Source organism: Pagrus pagrus (assembly GCF_965226575.1).
Source record: "Pagrus pagrus genome assembly, chromosome: 1".
NCBI lineage: Eukaryota > Metazoa > Chordata > Actinopteri > Spariformes > Sparidae > Pagrus > Pagrus pagrus.
Genome location: NC_140185.1, coordinates 26,998,971 through 27,016,363, shown reverse-complemented (window position 1 = coordinate 27,016,363; position 17,393 = coordinate 26,998,971). Strand labels below are relative to the sequence as shown.

At 40.0% G+C, this 17,393-nt stretch overlaps 1 protein-coding gene across 3 annotated transcripts in view; it reads left to right on the top strand.

The window, feature by feature from the left end:
* The window catches only part of LOC311273248 (CUB and sushi domain-containing protein 1-like), a 396,934-nt gene that overhangs the window by 189,860 nt on the left and 189,681 nt on the right, over positions 1 to 17,393 (top strand). For all 3 annotated transcript variants that reach the window (XM_084380198.1, XM_084380197.1, XM_084380199.1), the window contains 2 exons: positions 14,309 to 14,503; positions 15,704 to 15,911. In XM_084380198.1, the coding sequence (XP_084236324.1) occupies positions 14,309 to 14,503; positions 15,704 to 15,911 (403 nt within the window). The remainder of the gene's footprint in view (positions 1 to 14,308; positions 14,504 to 15,703; positions 15,912 to 17,393) is intronic.

The following is a 17,393-nucleotide window of genomic DNA, read 5'->3' as shown; positions in this document are numbered from 1 at the left end:
TCTCAGACAAAGGAGGAATACAGAGCCGCTGCACTGGGTAGTATGCTAAAACTGATGCGTTTTCTGAGCATTGAAATATGTCTCCTTTAATGTTATACGAGTGCAAGTCATGTCCATTCAGTTGTGAATGAAGGAAGTGTGATTTTTTTCTTTTCTGCTATGCACACTTCCAAGAGAACAGCCAAATGTAGGATTAGGCATGTCAAACATCTAAAGTAAGAAGGTTTAACATCGCTGACATCCAAACAGGCACAGGAGAACACTGGCATCCATCTGAAAAAAAATAAAAAAGTCATGTGGGCAGTTGTTGTGCTTAGTATTGATTTACATGGTATGAGAGTGTACACATTGTATAAGGGCAGATAAAAATGATAATAAACATTAGTATCATCATTCTCCTTTCTTTATTGGGGCACTTTATTTAGAATCAATGGCGCAGATGTTACATCCTTCCAAACTCAAATTACCTGAACAAAGTCTCGGCTTTCCCTTGACATTTTATTGAGGAGGCGCCAGGATAATAAAGCAAGAAAGGCACAGAGAATAATGACACGGCATTTTTAACTATTACCCCAATTTATCTGGTACTCCATTACAACCCACTTCTGTGGATCCAAGGAAAGCTTTAGTGAGTCCCCAAAACTGCCCGACAGATAATGTCCCTTGGCGTCATCTGGCAGACGGCAGGAACAATAGGCTTTTCCTCTTATGTAATACATGCTTGTTGGATAAAAAGATAAAGCATAACATCTAGCACATTATTTTAAACATCGCAACTCATAAAGCGTAGGAAAGAAATGCAGCAGTTCTGTGAGACATAATGTCTGATTTATACATTTATACTGCCTGTTGGTTTTCTCCATGAGCTATGAAGCAAACACTTAATGGCAATATAGAATTATATTGTGTGTTTGTGTAGGTGTGTGTGTGTGTGTGCATCTTTGCATGTGTCAGGCTGATGATATATGGGAATAGTTGTGACATCGAGTTTACCCGCGATTCTGTGCTGCCCAGGGGACCATGAACTGTCACCTACCAAGGAAATTGACTGTTTTGCTCACATGCACACATTCACACTTGCACACACGCAAACACAGATGCACACACACACACACAAATGGGGACAGACGTTAGCATATGTATACAAAGGCAGAGACAGAAGCCAATATGCATCTGCTCACATGTACATACAGAAAGATGTCGGGACAGACTTGTCCTTAAACAAAAATAAATACACAACTCACATACACACAAGTGCACGGGAAGATAAATGGTTTCACACATACATGCAGCATAAAGAAAGATACACACACAACAACACACACAGACACGCACACACACAAGCCCATCCATCCATTTTGTGTAGTGAGTTGACAGATGTAAATGTGCCCAGAGGACAGCAGGACTAAATGAAGATGTATTAGACCTTGTGCGTGTACGTGTGTGCGTGTCTGTGTGTGTGTGTGTGTATGTGTGTGTGTGTGTGTGTGTGTGTGTGTGTGTGTGTGTGTGTGTGTGTGTGTGTGAGAGAGAGAGAGAGAGAGAGAGAGAAGCAACAGGGACAGCAATGATTTATGTCATTTAAACATTGAACCAATGAACACTTGTGTTTCTCTTGTATTCAATTGCATTTCTTTTTTTATTCTTTGCATTCACAAATGTCAGATATAAGTAATGTAAACATTTTCCTCGACCACCTTATTCTGTTTTCTGTCATGTCTGATCTGTGACCTTAAACAGTCACATATGCAACATTGACACAGAAACACTTGTCGTTCTCTGTCTTGTCGCACACAGAATAACTAATGCTGTATTAAAGAACAGTAGATTTACTTTGCAAGTGCAGGTTTTATTCTTATGCGAATGTGAGTATTGATGAGTCACGTGATGTTATATCCTCTGTCCCCTCTGATACGCCACAGCCTCGGGGCAGGCACCTCCTACGATGGAAAGTCAGGGATCAGGTCATGGTTGTCACAGCGATGATGACAGGAGGGAAAAATATAAAACGGGATGTGTTTGCAGTGCTTGTCTGAGAGGAAGGAAGGCGGAGTGATGAGGGACACCGGGAATGGATGTGGTTTTCGAGATTTTAAGGTTTTCTTGCTGAATGAAGATTGTTTATCTGCGGGCCGCTCCTCTTTCTTCAGGACCGTCTGTCATAGTGCAGTGTGGGGACCTTCAGGGGTTATTGTAAAGGAATCATGGAGCCCTAAGCAAAGTTTATTACTAAGAAAAATAGATAAGTGAGCACAAAGACAGACGGACATAGACTTTTTTTTTGTCATTTTGCTGACATTGTATTTTCTTTTTCTTCAAGTCATTTTCATGATACACTTAATACTATTTCATTTCAGTAATGCATTTCTCAAAGAAGAGCACAATTAAACTGCTGCTTCACTGGTTGCTTTCATATTAACTAGATATTTCAGTCCTCAATATCGTATGAATTAGTCAGGAGTACAATGAAGCAACTTTACCTTATGAAACTTTTTATAATAATGAAAATGTGATTTAAAATTTTCAAAGAAAGTGAATGCTATTTTACTTTGAAAGTACGCAAGCCTTTTGCAACTTCGCCATGCATCTGTGGGGTGTCACACCATCAGTCTTTTAGTTAAGTCATTTTGTTTGAAAGTGATAAAATGTTGTTAATGTGAAAGTCAAAAGAAAAACAAAACAATAAAGCCATTAGTAGATAGAAACTGACAGTAAAGCCATTAGTCATTACTGATGTTGAGTACTATGTTGAAATGATGTTTTGAATCTTCAGATCGTCTCTCTGATGTGTCGCAGAACAAAGTCTTGGAACTCCTGTTTATCATACTGGAAGCTAGTAACGCTTATTTACAAATCTAGACTGAACTGTCCCAGATCAACAACATCTGAACACAGTATGTGAAGACCATTTGAATGTAGATGTACCTTTTTAGAGCAAATAACTGTGGATGTGTTCTGCGTTATGTTATACAGAGGGTGACTGATGTTTAGTCCGTTTGTACCCCGCAGCACTGTGTAGCCTCTGGCAAGGACACTGTTTCCATAGCAACCACTGGATAGGCGCACATTTCCCAAAAGTGTCATTGTTTTGTTACTGTTGCACATGCCATTAGAAGAACTCTCAGCAAAGGTACTGTTTCTCTGGAAAGACATATTCAACTCATACCGTCAACTTGAGTGAGTCGCAGCAGCAGCTCAGAGGATTTAGCAAAAACCCTGAGGTCGGTCCCGCTTAGCTGTTATCCTTCCGATCGATTGTAGTACTCGCAGATGGTACATCAAAAAAGTTATTTAAAAGGGGTAATTATAAGGTGTGACATTGCTTGAATATGCTGAACATATGTTTTGTCATTAACTGTAGTAGGAGTCGTATTTAAAATCTCAGTAATCCCTATTTGTTGAACCTCTTAAATGAAAAAGTTACTTAAAACCAAGCTAAATAGATGCATCCCAATGCCCATTAAAGTCTTTTGCACCTGACTACAGTCAGCATCTCGAGTGGACGTGCCTGGGTGTGGTCAGAAGTGTCCTCTGTTGCATCTGTAATCACACCCAATAGTGATTTCATTATGTACTGACATATAATCAATTTTTAGACATTTTAGCCTGTTAAAGTAGTTTCCTGTTCCATTTTTTAGTCTTTCATAAAAGGAAACTCAGAACGCAAAACATTCTTAGTTCAGCTCAGGAAATCCCCAGTGCTTCCTGTCTAGTTGGAAATGTAATCTATCCAGCATGAACTGGGAATGCCATGAAGGCCTCCTTCAAGGCAGCCTTGCTCAGAACACCTCAAGGAGCCAGCATCCTCACTAAGGAATCTGCAGGTGATTTGAGGTGAAATGTCATCCACCTTGTTAACAGAATGAAGAAAAAGCATCCCCCGTGTTACCCTGCAATTCCGCCTCTCCATCCCCTAGTAGCAAAGAGATCGCAGGAGCAGATGCGTTGTATAGTTAAATATGTTAGTCTAGTCTGCCTCAATCATTTATCCATTATCTGACTGAGATTTGCAGGAGATGAATCTTTGGCCCCAACCATGGCTCTGAAATATCAGCAGCCAAAGTTTGCTGTGTATTGATTCATCTGTGGTGCCATCCATGGTGTTGAAGTAGCGGACAGATTTGTAATTTCACCTGTCTCTCTGTCAGTTTCGTCGCTACAATGTTCTCTAAACTACATTATATACGTAAATGCTATGCTATCTATACTATATCGTAGCCTATACTCTACTGAGTAGTGTCACCTACATGATCAATGTGACAGGAAGCAACGTGTAGTTGCAGAAGAGTGAGGGGATCATAGAGACACACTTCTGCCTGTAGTATTCCTATATATTTCAGTGATCATGCAGTAGCATATGTGATGCTGAAAGTACACCCCCAGACCAACCCACCTCTGTAATATAATATTTCAGGTGAAACATGAAAACAGATGTAGTTTTTACTTTAAGGTTAGCATTAAGTTGGCCGATCCTTCCTTCCAACAAATCACTGCGTTGGTATCTAAAAGGGGCACCAGCTCAACACTGATGTCCACTGGGATCCTCTCAGCTACATGTATCCACAGGTTCATTCTTTTCCCTCACTACTCAGAGCATGTGACAGCTCTCTCGTCACCACCACAGTCTGATACAAAGTGGATGCTGGCACTGCATCTTACCCCTGCCCTTTGACTTGCTGGTGGTGAGCTTAAAATGGTTGTATGTCACATTTTTGAGTTGTGCCAAGCTGAGCCACAGAGGTCATCCACCCGGCCGCTGGGCACTCGCATCTGATTATTCAGAGGCCTTGCTCCAGTGTCTCTATGAGATTTCTTTGTATTTTGAATTCAGTCATGGTTGGTTGACAATGATATGTTTGAATGACTGAATGAATGGTGGGCATTTTAATAATAGTGCTACAAAGCAAACATGTTTCTGTTTAATTAAACAGAAATGAAAGTTAGACTCTGGTCAAAATATGTTTATCACAGATGATATCCTTCCTTTACTAAAATGTTCTGTCTCTACAGTTGTATAACAGCTGTCAGTAATTGACTTTGTACAACTAAGTGGTCATTACAGGCCCTGAACATGCTTACTTGGCCAACTTCTGTAAGCCCTTGGCACCCTCCCACTAACATGCTGCTGAGAACCTTGATCTGTTATTGATCTAAATCTTTCTATCCAGTCTCATACAAAAAAGGCCTTCTTCTCCTTTTAACCCTACGAATATCTCAAGAATGAGATTATTCCATGTGTTAAGTGGCACTCACTCCGATCTCATCCAGGCTATCTTACTCTGCCCTGTGCCTTTGTCTGAGCCAGAAAGTGCTTAGCACAGCATAGCTCTCATGTCTCCCAAATCCCACTGCTAGACTGAATTTAAAATACTCAAGATCATATTTCCACACATTTTAATTCACAACAGCAGTACTAGTCAATGTCAGAGCAGATTTTACATCCTCATACAAGTCAACAGATTTTTAAGGGTCTGACATAGTTTGTTTAGTCTCAATGCTAACCACTTCAGACCTTGAGAATTGTGGACTAACAGTAACTCTAATCCTTGCCAGACACACCTGTGTGTTGTTATAAAAGGGAAAGACACATTAACTAATCTCAAATCATTGACACAGCATCTCCACAGGTGAAAAGATCTCAGCTTTGAGTATCTCTGGATGTCTTTTGCCCGCCTCTTGCTTAACTCCAAACTCTAAATGAATAGAAGGGGGTCGATCAGAGGCAGTAATATTTAAAGTGGAGCACTCAAAGCTGTGTCAGTAGGTAAACTGAACAGATAGAAACTCCCATTGTTGCTGAAGAGGGGGAATGCCCCTGGTCTTTGCTGGAGGAAGAACAAGAAAGAACATGATTGAGGTGGCAGTGCCCTTCTCCAGAGATGGAAGGGGGATTGAAGTGCAAGAGCAAGTTTTAAAGCCTCAAGCACAAATCCCAAAAGCTTGGATTTAACAGGTTCTGTCTTGAAGTAATGATCTCTGTGCTACAATATTGTTATTGCCGGCAGGTAAACCTCCATGCTTCTCTTCTGGTGTGGAAAGGTTGAGAATCATTATTCGGTTACTAACTGGTCTCAATATCCCAGATGAAGGGCGCAGAGACACTAGAGCTCTCAGACTGCTATTCCTTACTATAGCAAAATGATACAACACAGTAATGACATGTCCCTGACATTAAGAAATGCACGGTTCCATTCACTTATGTTCCTCAATAACAACTGACAGTACTTTTCACTGCATTAACTTTGCTAGACCTTGAGCAATTCCTGTGGCAAAAATAGCTTAGGCATCTGAAGCGCAACACGATTCAATATTTTTCATATATTGACGTGTCAAACAACTATGTGTGATTTAAAAGGATTTGTGGGTCGTAATGAACCGACAAAGACATTTCACCCAGCTCTGCTTTGGCTCCCTTCAGTGAAAAATCTGTAAAAACTGTCCAAAGAGCTAAATGTTAATATTTCTCACTGTCTGCTGGATCTGTGACTAGAAAAATGTTTGGTCATTTCTTAGCCATAGATACTTTACTGTATAAGGTGATATGTTCTTCTGCCCACAAGTGGTCAAATATCCATTTATGCTGCCTTTTACACAAGGCAAGGCAGTGCAACTGAATCCGCATGGATTTGAATTAGCTGGTAGCAGAATGTAAAGGAGTGGATAAAAACAGAGCAACACATTCAACATTTCAGTGTTACAGAATCCTGCGTCTCTACTCCATGTCTGTAAAAACCTGGTGATTCTGCGGCTGCTGATCTTAAATAGTGCCGGCCATCACAGCAATGGGACGTTGTATATTACCAACCAATTTTTCCTGCTTCCACAGTCATGCCGGAAAGGCCGAGGAGAGCGGGTGTTTAACAGAGTGTAGCTGCTACAGTGATTACTCTGTTTTGCAGGTGATTGATTAGAGGCGCTGCTGGAAATGTCACTTGCCCTGCTAATATATTTTCACCAAGGGAACATAGGAAAGACGGTGTTAATATATTTTAATACGTTTACTCCGAGGGAGCATAGCAGAAATGTAACTTCTGAGAGCTTAAGTTTTTTTTTTTCCAGCGAAATGTGGTTTAGGACTGCAGACTGCAGAGCCATATAAAGATAGAATATGTTGTGCTATTGCAGTGTTTGGTATTTGGTACAGAACAAACCCAAGTTCTAATCCGTTGGTGTTGTTTACTACGTAACTTGTGATTCTACAAGCCCCGGTTCATTAGGCTGTGTTTTTTCTACAGTATTCGCTGTGTTGTAGAACAAAGTGAAGTCTGTACTCTGATTGCCCTCCTTCACTGGTGATCGTTGGGAATTAATGCTGGAAACATCACTGGCTGGCACACTTAAAAGGGAAATCCAACATCCAGAATTGTCAAGCAGAATTCAGATATGTTGTTCTCATTATATTGGACAGTGCAGTCACTATTTGAGATAATAAACAGCCCTCCGTCCCAGAGCAATAAACGAAGGAATGAAAGCTCAGATCTGTAATACAGTATTATTGGGATGTACAGTGTGGCATGCTGCTTTGAATATGAACCGGATGAACCGTAACCACACAGTGTTGGTCTAAGCTTTGTTATAGTAGGCATCTCTTTGTTTTAAGTACTGTTGTGTTTGACTGGAAGCACTGTAGTAATAGCACTGATTATTCTGACCAACAGCAGGCCAGTAGCCGCTAGAGGTCGCTGCCCAACAACAAGCATAAAAATGGGTCACAATGAGCTGTTTGAGTTTTCGACCTATGTCGTTTTTCTGAGGAGGACAGGTTCAGCAAACCAGTGGTGCTCTTTCCTTCTGAAAATGGATCAAACCTTTGACTTAGGCCTTGTAGATCCAATATGAGTGGAGATTCAACAACTTGGTTCGCTTATTTCTTGACTCAGATTTCTTCAGAAATTGATTTTGTTGGAAGTTTATTTACGCTGGCCTACTTTATAGAGTAGAACTCTACGACTTATGTTCAAATCCCATTGGCTCACAAAATGCCATTTCAAACCATTGACCGAATATGAGGTCAACGTATCAAACCCTTAAAAGTTAAAAAACGATTGTGATTGGCCTGACACAAACCAGGTTGTCTGGCAATCTGTCTGAACAAGAAGGAAGCCAGAACAAATGACACATGAGATAGCAACCATTCGTCTGGTTGCCAGGCTAACAAAATTGCACTATTTAATAGTTAATTATATACTGAGAAAATTGCACTTGGAAGCTATGCAGCCTCCATATCCTCTCTGAAAAGCAATTCTTGAGTAATTCGTCTCCATGTTCAAGCAAACTGCTTCAGCTTGCAGCCAAGCTTTTTTGATATGTCTCAAAGGAGCATTACCCTGAAAATCAATGCTCCTCTTACACTTATCCCAAAACAAAACAGTGAAAATCAATTTAGAGGGCTAAATTTAGTCGGAGTGAAGGTGTGCTCAGAAGGTGAAATACCCCTTTAATGTCTTTGATTAATGAGTTAGTGCTGCTGGAAATGTCACGTTAGCTGCTGACACATTAAAACAAGGGGTGCACAGCAGGTGGTGAGGGGCCTCCGTTCAGCTCTGGCCCTCGGCCACAGTTGGCCAAGAGCCCCATCAGTGTTTGGTTGGTTAGAGTTATTATGTACTATGTGTCAGTGAAGCTGTTAATACATTTACACCATGGGAGCACTAGCGGCGCTGGGGAGTCCATTTACCTCAGGGGCTTTGGCATCTTTCCAACAGCAACAACTCTACATCAAGAATCACAGATTAAAGGAGTATGGCGATTGCTATTTGTTAATACATGTACACCACGGGAAGTGGGTAGAGGTGTTAATGGATTATGGATTGCAGCCATTGAGAGATGGCTTCAGTGGTCCCAACAGAGATGTGGATGGGGAGTGATTTGTTCAGACTGAAAAGTGGTGGCTGGTGAGCAGGTAAAATGTTTTCTGCACCTTTCCCCACTCATTTATATGTCGAGTGTGCTAGCTCTGCTATAAAAAGGCCAATCTGCAACAGCAGTGCGGCACCTATTGTTGAGTTGTGACTCTGTGGAAATTAACTAGCTGGTCCGAGATCTGTTTTACTGTATATAAAGTTTAGTGACTTTGGACCTGATTTTAAAATGTATTCAGAAGATGCAGAACATGGCTTCATACAACACACAACAACCTGAATTTTGAGTTTAGGCAAAATAGATGACAAAAATCTTCATCTTTCATTTAAAAAAGTAAACTTGTCTGCCAATGTTTTAATCACTCTGAAAGATGAATTTTCCATAGACAAATTTCAAATGCTAACATCTGTCCAAATCCCTGTTTGGCAATATGTGCACTCGGTCTGACATTTGTTCTGGTTCCGCTTGGCTTTAACTTTACAGCCCCCTGGAAACCAAACAAGAAATTAGTAATTTTTGCCAGGTACGAGGAGCTAGATTTGACAAAACATCTGTTCCAACTTTGGCTTTTGGCAAGTTACATGCTGTGGATACAAATATAGTTCACTCCAGTTGTTTTGTTAGTGTCAGGTAACTAGGGGTCATTTTCCACTCTCATTCCATGTTTCCAAGTTGTGAAATCTCACAAACAGCACCACCAACATGAAATTTTAATCAGTTAAATGAGACTGATGTTGCATAATGTATGAATATCACCTAATTATTTTTTTTTATTTTCAATTCATTAATTCGTTGTCGTCTCAAAGCTTGTTTGGGTTTCTTTTGAATGTTTTTTTGATTTTTTTTATCTGTGCTGTAGGACTTTAATGTTAAAGCTAATGTAAAAAACTGTCTCCGTAATCTTTACTACGAGTCCACTAATTATGATTTTTGATTTAATCTCATTTAATTATGTTCATCTTTCTCTTTGGAATTGAATTATGCTGGTTGGCTGTTATCTACTGCTTTACTGCATCCATAACAACATATTCAGGGAACTGTTTGCTTTGCTATTTTTAGCGGATGGTTAGCTATGCATCACCATATATTTATACTGTGGGAGAGCATCTTAGAGGAACTTCTAGCGGTTTTACTTCAGTTTTAACTGAACCGTAACTCTGAAAGTCAGACCATATGTCTAGAGTTAGGGAGTTTAAAGAGTTGTGAGCAATGGGAAACTGTCTTGGTTAGTTGTTTGTGCACACACTCGGTTGGGCAAACTCTGCAAAGGCTGTCATTGTTATGTGCAGAGTGTAGGGCTATCATTTAAGCGGTATCCCGCTATAAATTAATCTTGTTGTGCTTGTGTGACAGTGGGAGAGAAACAGAAACTAAAGAAGGCGGATTCATTTCCTAAAGGAAGGAAGAAGACATAAGAAAAGATCATATAGAAATTAATATCCAATTGTCTATGTACAAGATTAATCAATAATTTAACAATTAATACTTCTCTCATCCATCCCTCCCTGTCTTCCTCACTTCATTATTCCTTCTGGCTCTCACCTCTTTTTTTACGTCATCCCTCATTTGTTCTCTCGCTCTTAAAACAACTTGCCCTCCCCTCCTTAACTCCTTCACTGTTTCGCCGTCCTTCCACCTTCCATTCTTCTCTCCCTTTACCCCATTACTGTCAGCCCTCAGCCTCACTCTCATCACCTTCTGCAGTTATTCACTCCTGTAGCACTAATGTTGCCCTGGCCTAGCGTTGCCATAGCAACACACTGACCTGCCCTCGGGCTGTGAAGGGCTGGGAGGGACAATCACAACAGAGGAGCATCGTCAGTCACTCGCTGTAGACACACACACACACACACACACACAGGAACATGCAGTTTTGTATCTTTGCTTCTCAGAGTGTAGCCTTTTCCCATGATATGAAATTTTTATATGTTGTATTTCTGTGTTTAGAATATTTCATTCCCCCAAAAGTCAGCTTTAATAAGATAATGAGAAGTACGCATCGTCCTCAGGCTGTGTGCTCATAAAGAGAACTCACAGTTCATAAAACACATCTGACTGTGTTTTGTATTCAGATTAGTGCAGAGTTATAATGCACAGTTTCTTTGTGAAACAACCCAAAATGACCTCGAGTGTCGAGTGGATGGAATAAATGAAATTAAACAACAAAGAAGTCATTCAGTATTAAGTAATCAAAATCATTATGCCGCTGAATACAATCGCAAACGGCTAATTTGAACTGTCCAGGCATGAGGTTACAGCTAGACAAGGTTGGATTGTACTGCTTATGAGCAGGGCAAGCAAACTGCACACAGACAATATTATTATCTGCATCTACATGGCAACTTAAATTAAGCTTTTTGTCATGGAAAATAACTCACTTACTGACTGATAAATATTACTCTAGACCTTGTAGTCAAGGGTTCAGCAATTAGGTTCAACTGAGAGAATTTTCCAGCCCTGCTCACTGAAAGCCAGGGCAGACATGTTTGGAAATGCAGTTAACAGATATATTTATCTATGATGAGGTTGGAAATCTTCATGCCATACCACGAGAGCCGGTCCTGACCTGCATATTACCCCCTCTTAGAACGATAGCATCCTTACATACTTAGAGGAATCTGGCATTATCTGTCTTGTCAATGCAAATCATTCCACAAAGCCACAGGATGAACATTGTAGGGTCAGGTTAGGCTAGGTTGCTGTTAGAAACAAATTGCAAGACACATGCACGCATTTTCATTTTTCATATTTCATTCCTTTGGTTACTTTACATTTCAGCACCAGGAGCTGTCCATATTGTGACCTATTACACAGCCCAAGCTCAGCATGCTGCAGAACAAGGCACTATTTCTGCTTTCCACACAGTTTATTGATTTTTGGAGGCAAAATGTGCGTGATCATCAGTCGAATTTAAATCAGTGGTAGTTTTCTGACACATGGGGCCATTTGATGACCCAGCTGTGGATTGTTTGTGTATATTTAGAGAAACAGTTTGAGATTCTTCTTCACCAAGTGTTAGATAAGCAAAAAAAAAGGACTTCATGTCTGTACAGTAAATATGAAGGGACAGCCAACAACTCTTGGCACGAAAGAGAATAAGTCCAATTCCTAAACTATTGAACTATTCTTTTAATATTGGAGGGCAATAACATACATGCTTAAAAGATGATTGGGGTGTACATATAACATACCTCACATCCATCCTACATAAGCACTGCAGGTAATCCACTGGTTTGCACGTGGAGCCAAATGAGTATGTCGTGATTCAAAAGTCTAATCAAAGCAAAACAGACTGCACAGAACAAAACAAAACTTTGTTGCCAAATTTTAAATGGTTTCTCAAATATGTAGCTCTTGTTTAGTGAATGTTTTGGATCCTGATAATACTTGTGAACACTTTATCCTTCCAAAAGGCCTCCTGATTCTTTCAGACAAATGAGGACATACCTTTGTGTACCGAGCTGACCAGCCTAGCAAAACATGCCTGCCTGGCAGGCACAGGACTGTAGAGTCACATGAGTGTGACTAACGACACGTGATTCCTTTCATTCTGTCTTCTTATCATCGCTTCATTCCCCTCTTCAGTGCTCTAGTTTTTGGGTATTCGGATTTTGGTTGTGCGTCTCACTTTGTTGAAACAAAGCAGGCAGCACGTTTGCACAGAGGATGGCATGGTCAGCTGAGTGTGAGTAACTTGCCTCTGATGCATGACTTCATACCATCCAAATAATGAGTCAATTAGAGTAAATTATACATGTTTAGGGCTCACTGCAATTAGTTCACCTCTCTCTTTTCCTGTCTGACTGGAGCCTGCGTCTCTCCCCTTTCCTGTCTCGTCCTCATCCCCTCCTCTCCCTTCCTCCTCCATCATTCTGTCTCTACTCTTCCCCCTCTCTTCTTTCTCATCTCTCCTTTCTGTCTCTTCATCTTCCTTTCTTTTTTCTCCTCTTCCTCTCCCCCCTTTTTCCTCCTCCAACCCCTTCGCCCCTCCCTCCTTTCTCTCTGTCCTAGTTCTCAGGGTCTCTTGGTGAAGCTTTGTCTAATTACCATGCTACCGTTTAATTGGAACAGCACACACAAACACACGGATTGACTGACTGAATACCCCTTATATGTATACACACTGCACCGTGCACACACATGCGCACACACACATAAAAACTAGCCATTTGGATACACATTACATGCAGACATTACACACCCGGCAAGTTAACATGCTCCAGTTATACAAACACACAGCGTACACTCCAGGGTTAGATACTGTGGAGTTCGTCCAGGTTGTACTACAGCCACGGTGCTGATGCCCCTTCTGTAGAGCTCAGGCTGTTGGCTGCAGTCATACATTGATTTTGGCCCAGTTATACCATGAGCTACACGTAGCTGCCTCCACTGTAGAGCTGTGTCACCTGAGAAGTCACAACAACAGATGCACTTTAGAGGAAGGGTGCTAGCTAGGCATCTAAATACAACACAGACACGGTTACACTTTTGTTGTTGGTGCTGATGTTCAGTATTTGGATTGGGAAAAAGCATATCCATCAGAATGTTGATATTATGAGATATTTATGAGATATATTTAGTCTTATGTAAATAATCCATTGACATATATAAAGACAGACGATGCATTTCTGCTTCCTCCCACTCACAAAATGAAGCCAAAATCCAGGATATGAGCGTTGCCATCTTTTGACGTCATTTGGAGCCAGAATCTGCACATTTGAGCTGATTGAGCTGTGGAGCGGCAGTATCATGTTCTGACCCTACTCAATCACAATCGGGGCTCAACTGTCAATCATGATGTTTCAACCCTTTGGTACAGCATCAAATAACTCATTAAAAAAACGTTTTTTTACAGAAAAATGCACACTTGAACAAACAACCTCAAATGACAGGCACCATCTTTGAGATTTTTTAATGTTTTTTTTTTGTATGTTGTGTTTTTTATTTGGCCCGTGTCAGATCTACTAATATTACAGAAGGTGTCATGGCATCCATTTGCTGAGACTGAACAAGGGATCTAAAGATAAATCTGAGGGGTCATGAATTGAATCATTTGACTAAAGGGAGTTAACAATTTCTTTTTAAAATACTGAATAGTTTTATTTTTCAGGCAAGTAAAAATGATTCAAATGAAACATTTCTGCGAAGCTTCAAGGACTGTTCGACTGAACATGCTTTCAGCGCATAGATATACGTGACCTGCGGGTCTCAAATGGAAACTGATTTGTTTCAAGGTGTCACAAGCCAAATGGGTAGATTGCTCTCAAATAGAGTCATGATTATAAAGTTGACTTTGTTTTCTGTTCTTGAGCTCTTGCTGGCTGCTTGGCTCTTCCCTGGTCAGCTGATTTGATGAATGTGGTTGTTTTTTATGTTTTCAAGCAGTCAGATTATAACTTTTTTAAGTTTTAAATGTGAATCAAATACAATTTCCTCTCTTTTTCAGTCCTGCCCAGCCATACATGTGGCACTCCCGGCCTCATTCCAAACGGAGTCATTCATGGCTCGCGGTACAACATGGGGGACAAGATCCGATACAGCTGTGAGTCCGGTTTTGTATTGGAAGGACACAGCATCCTCACATGTATTGTATCACCTGGCAGTGGAGCACAGTGGGACTTCCCATCACCGTTTTGTAGAGGTAAAATGTTCTTTCTGTCTTTCTTTGTCATTTCTAGAAATGCCCAGTGCCAACTCCAACATAACGAGTGTTAAAACATGAGCAAATGCCCACTCTAATTGCAAAGTTCATGAGAATTGAAGGACCTTAAGATGCAGTCACAGGTCGGAGGAAGATAAGACGCCCTGACGCATTGATTACTGAACCAGATGGAGCCCAAATCCTCAAGCAAAACCCTTCTAATGGTTCATTAGTCTACAAACAGATCTGTCCAAGTTTGATGTGATGGTTGAAAAGCTCAGCTCAGGGATTTGGTATCTTATAATAAATCTCTTCAAAAGTCACTTTGCATTTTTTAGTTTCTTCTTTCGTTTTTTCAGATGCTTCAATGATTTAATTTTCTGCCGTTTTCGTTTCAATATGGTGGATGTTCTTTCCCGTTTCCACAAAAAACACTTTGTTCAGTGTTTGAAGATGTAACCATGTTGCATTTATGGAATGATGGTGAGGGTTTTAAAAGGAAAAACAACATTTTGTGTTAGACTTTTCTTTTTAACCTGTGCATTATATTAATTTATCAAATATAACATCAGGCTAACGGAGGCTAATGTAATGTGAATAGTTGTGATCGGTCAGTCAAACAAATAATCAGTCAATGAATAAACCAATCAATTAATCAAGTCAATAAAAACATTATTTGAAGCTCCTTGTTGACAAGTGACTGAAAAGCTGATAATAAGACAGTACACATTTAATAATAATAATTATAATAATAATAGACATTATACTGTATTAGAGCACTTATCAAACCAAAGTACAAAGTGATTTACTTCAATAACATGAATGAGTGATGAAATATGCAAGAAGAGCAAAATATAAATCTAAAAGAATAAACAGGTTTTAAAACCAATAAAACAAACAGACACATTAGATAACATTAGGGTTTGCTTTTTGATAAAAGTCAATTTTTAGAAGAAACTCAGACAGCCTTATTTCCTCAGCAGGTCCTAACAGAGGATTGTGGGCTATTGCCTTCCTTCCAGTTTAACTAGTAAAACAATTTGAGACTCACGAGGATCAAAAATGGTATAAACAAAAAAAAAACTAATACAACAGACAAAAAAAACATAAAACAGATAAAAGAAAACTAGAAAATTCTGTGTAAAATTGTTATGTTGAACAGTTGTTATTCCTTCTCATTCTCTCTCTGTCTCTCTCCAGCCGAGGGAGCATGTGGCGGTACATTAAGAGGCACTGCAGGTTCAATAACCAGCCCTGGATACCCTGCAGAGTACGACAACAACCTGGACTGTACATGGTCAATCCTCTCTGAACCCGGGGACACTATAGCTCTTGTCTTCAGCGACTTCTTGTTAGAGGACAAATATGACTTCCTGGAAATCAGCGGGACAGAGGCGCCCAGCATATGGTGAGATACATTTCGTACAAGGGGGGGACGGGGGGGGACACCACATGCTAAGTGGGGTGATAATGAAAGCACACACAGGTGAATAATATAGACATACAACCACACACAGAAAAAGTGGACACCATAGCCTTGTTCTATATAAGGTGGAGACACATATCATAGTTTTCAAGTTTCAGTAGCCTAGATGCTTTATTTGATGTTAGCTGACTTGTTCACATTAAGGGAACAGTTGTTGTTTTCACTGCAATTTTCTCTAACTTGTATGCTTTAAAGGGGGGCATTTAATATTAAAGGAGGTCTAATGATGTTGTTGGGGAGGACATATACAACGGCTGATTGATTAGCTGCACAGGAGTCCTGTTGATTTTCCTGATGTATTCAAATCCCACAGGGAAGGTGATGAATTGTTGTTTTCACTCCCTTTTTCTTTGGTTGCGTTTGGAAATTGGTACTCTGTTGTACCAGAACACACTCTGGTTTTTTAAATTCAGAGCACTATGGGAATTCACGCCGGTTTGTTCAGAATATCACACATCTCCATTGAAGACTTAGATGCGTTTTTGCAGGGTTGGAGGCAGCCTAATGGTTAAGCATGCAGGGTTGTCGCTCAAGTTGTCGGAATTGGGAAAATCTAGAGATGGGGGGAGTTGAAAAGTAGTTTGGCCTCCATCAGTAATGACAACACGGATGCCTGAGAGGCAGGTCTGCTCAGAAAATCGACAGTATTAGATTGAGATTTTTTTCAACCGCTCCTGGGTTTCAGTGCGTGTCCTGTATTTATGAAGCATAAACATATTTTCAAACCTTTGCATGTTTAATGACACTACAACCCAGATTCCAAAAATGTGGGGACATTGTGTAAAAAGTAAATAAAACAATTTGCTAATCGTTTTTTGACTTAGACTCAATTCTAAACAGCACCAAGATAATATATTTAATGTTTCACCTGATCGGCTGTATTGATTTTTGTAAATATATGCTTGTTTTTGATTTGATGGCAGCAACATGCTTCAGACAAGTTGGGACAGGGACAACGAAACACTGGGGAAGTTGTGTAATGCTCAAAAAACACTTGTTTGCTCTCAGTTGTTCACAAACAAGGAAGGAGTGAGGTTCATCACTTTGTGAACCACATGCTTGTAAAAATTATATTACTACATGGGTCCAGGAACACTTTGTAAAACCGCTGTCAGTAAACACAGCTAATTTGCAAATGATTGCCGGCCTTTTTTTTTTCACAGTTTACACAGCCTTCCAACTTTTTGAAAATAAGGTTGTACATCTTGGACATATAGTCTATAAGGCTTTCTTACGCCATGTTTTATGTCAGATTTTTTACAGAAGAGTAAAAAACACCATTTAAATCAATCTACAAATATTGATTGCTGCCACATAACTTATATGTTTATTACATATAACAAATATCATATAGCATATAATACATAGTTTTTGCAATGTCACATGGCATTTTCAATTCAGTTA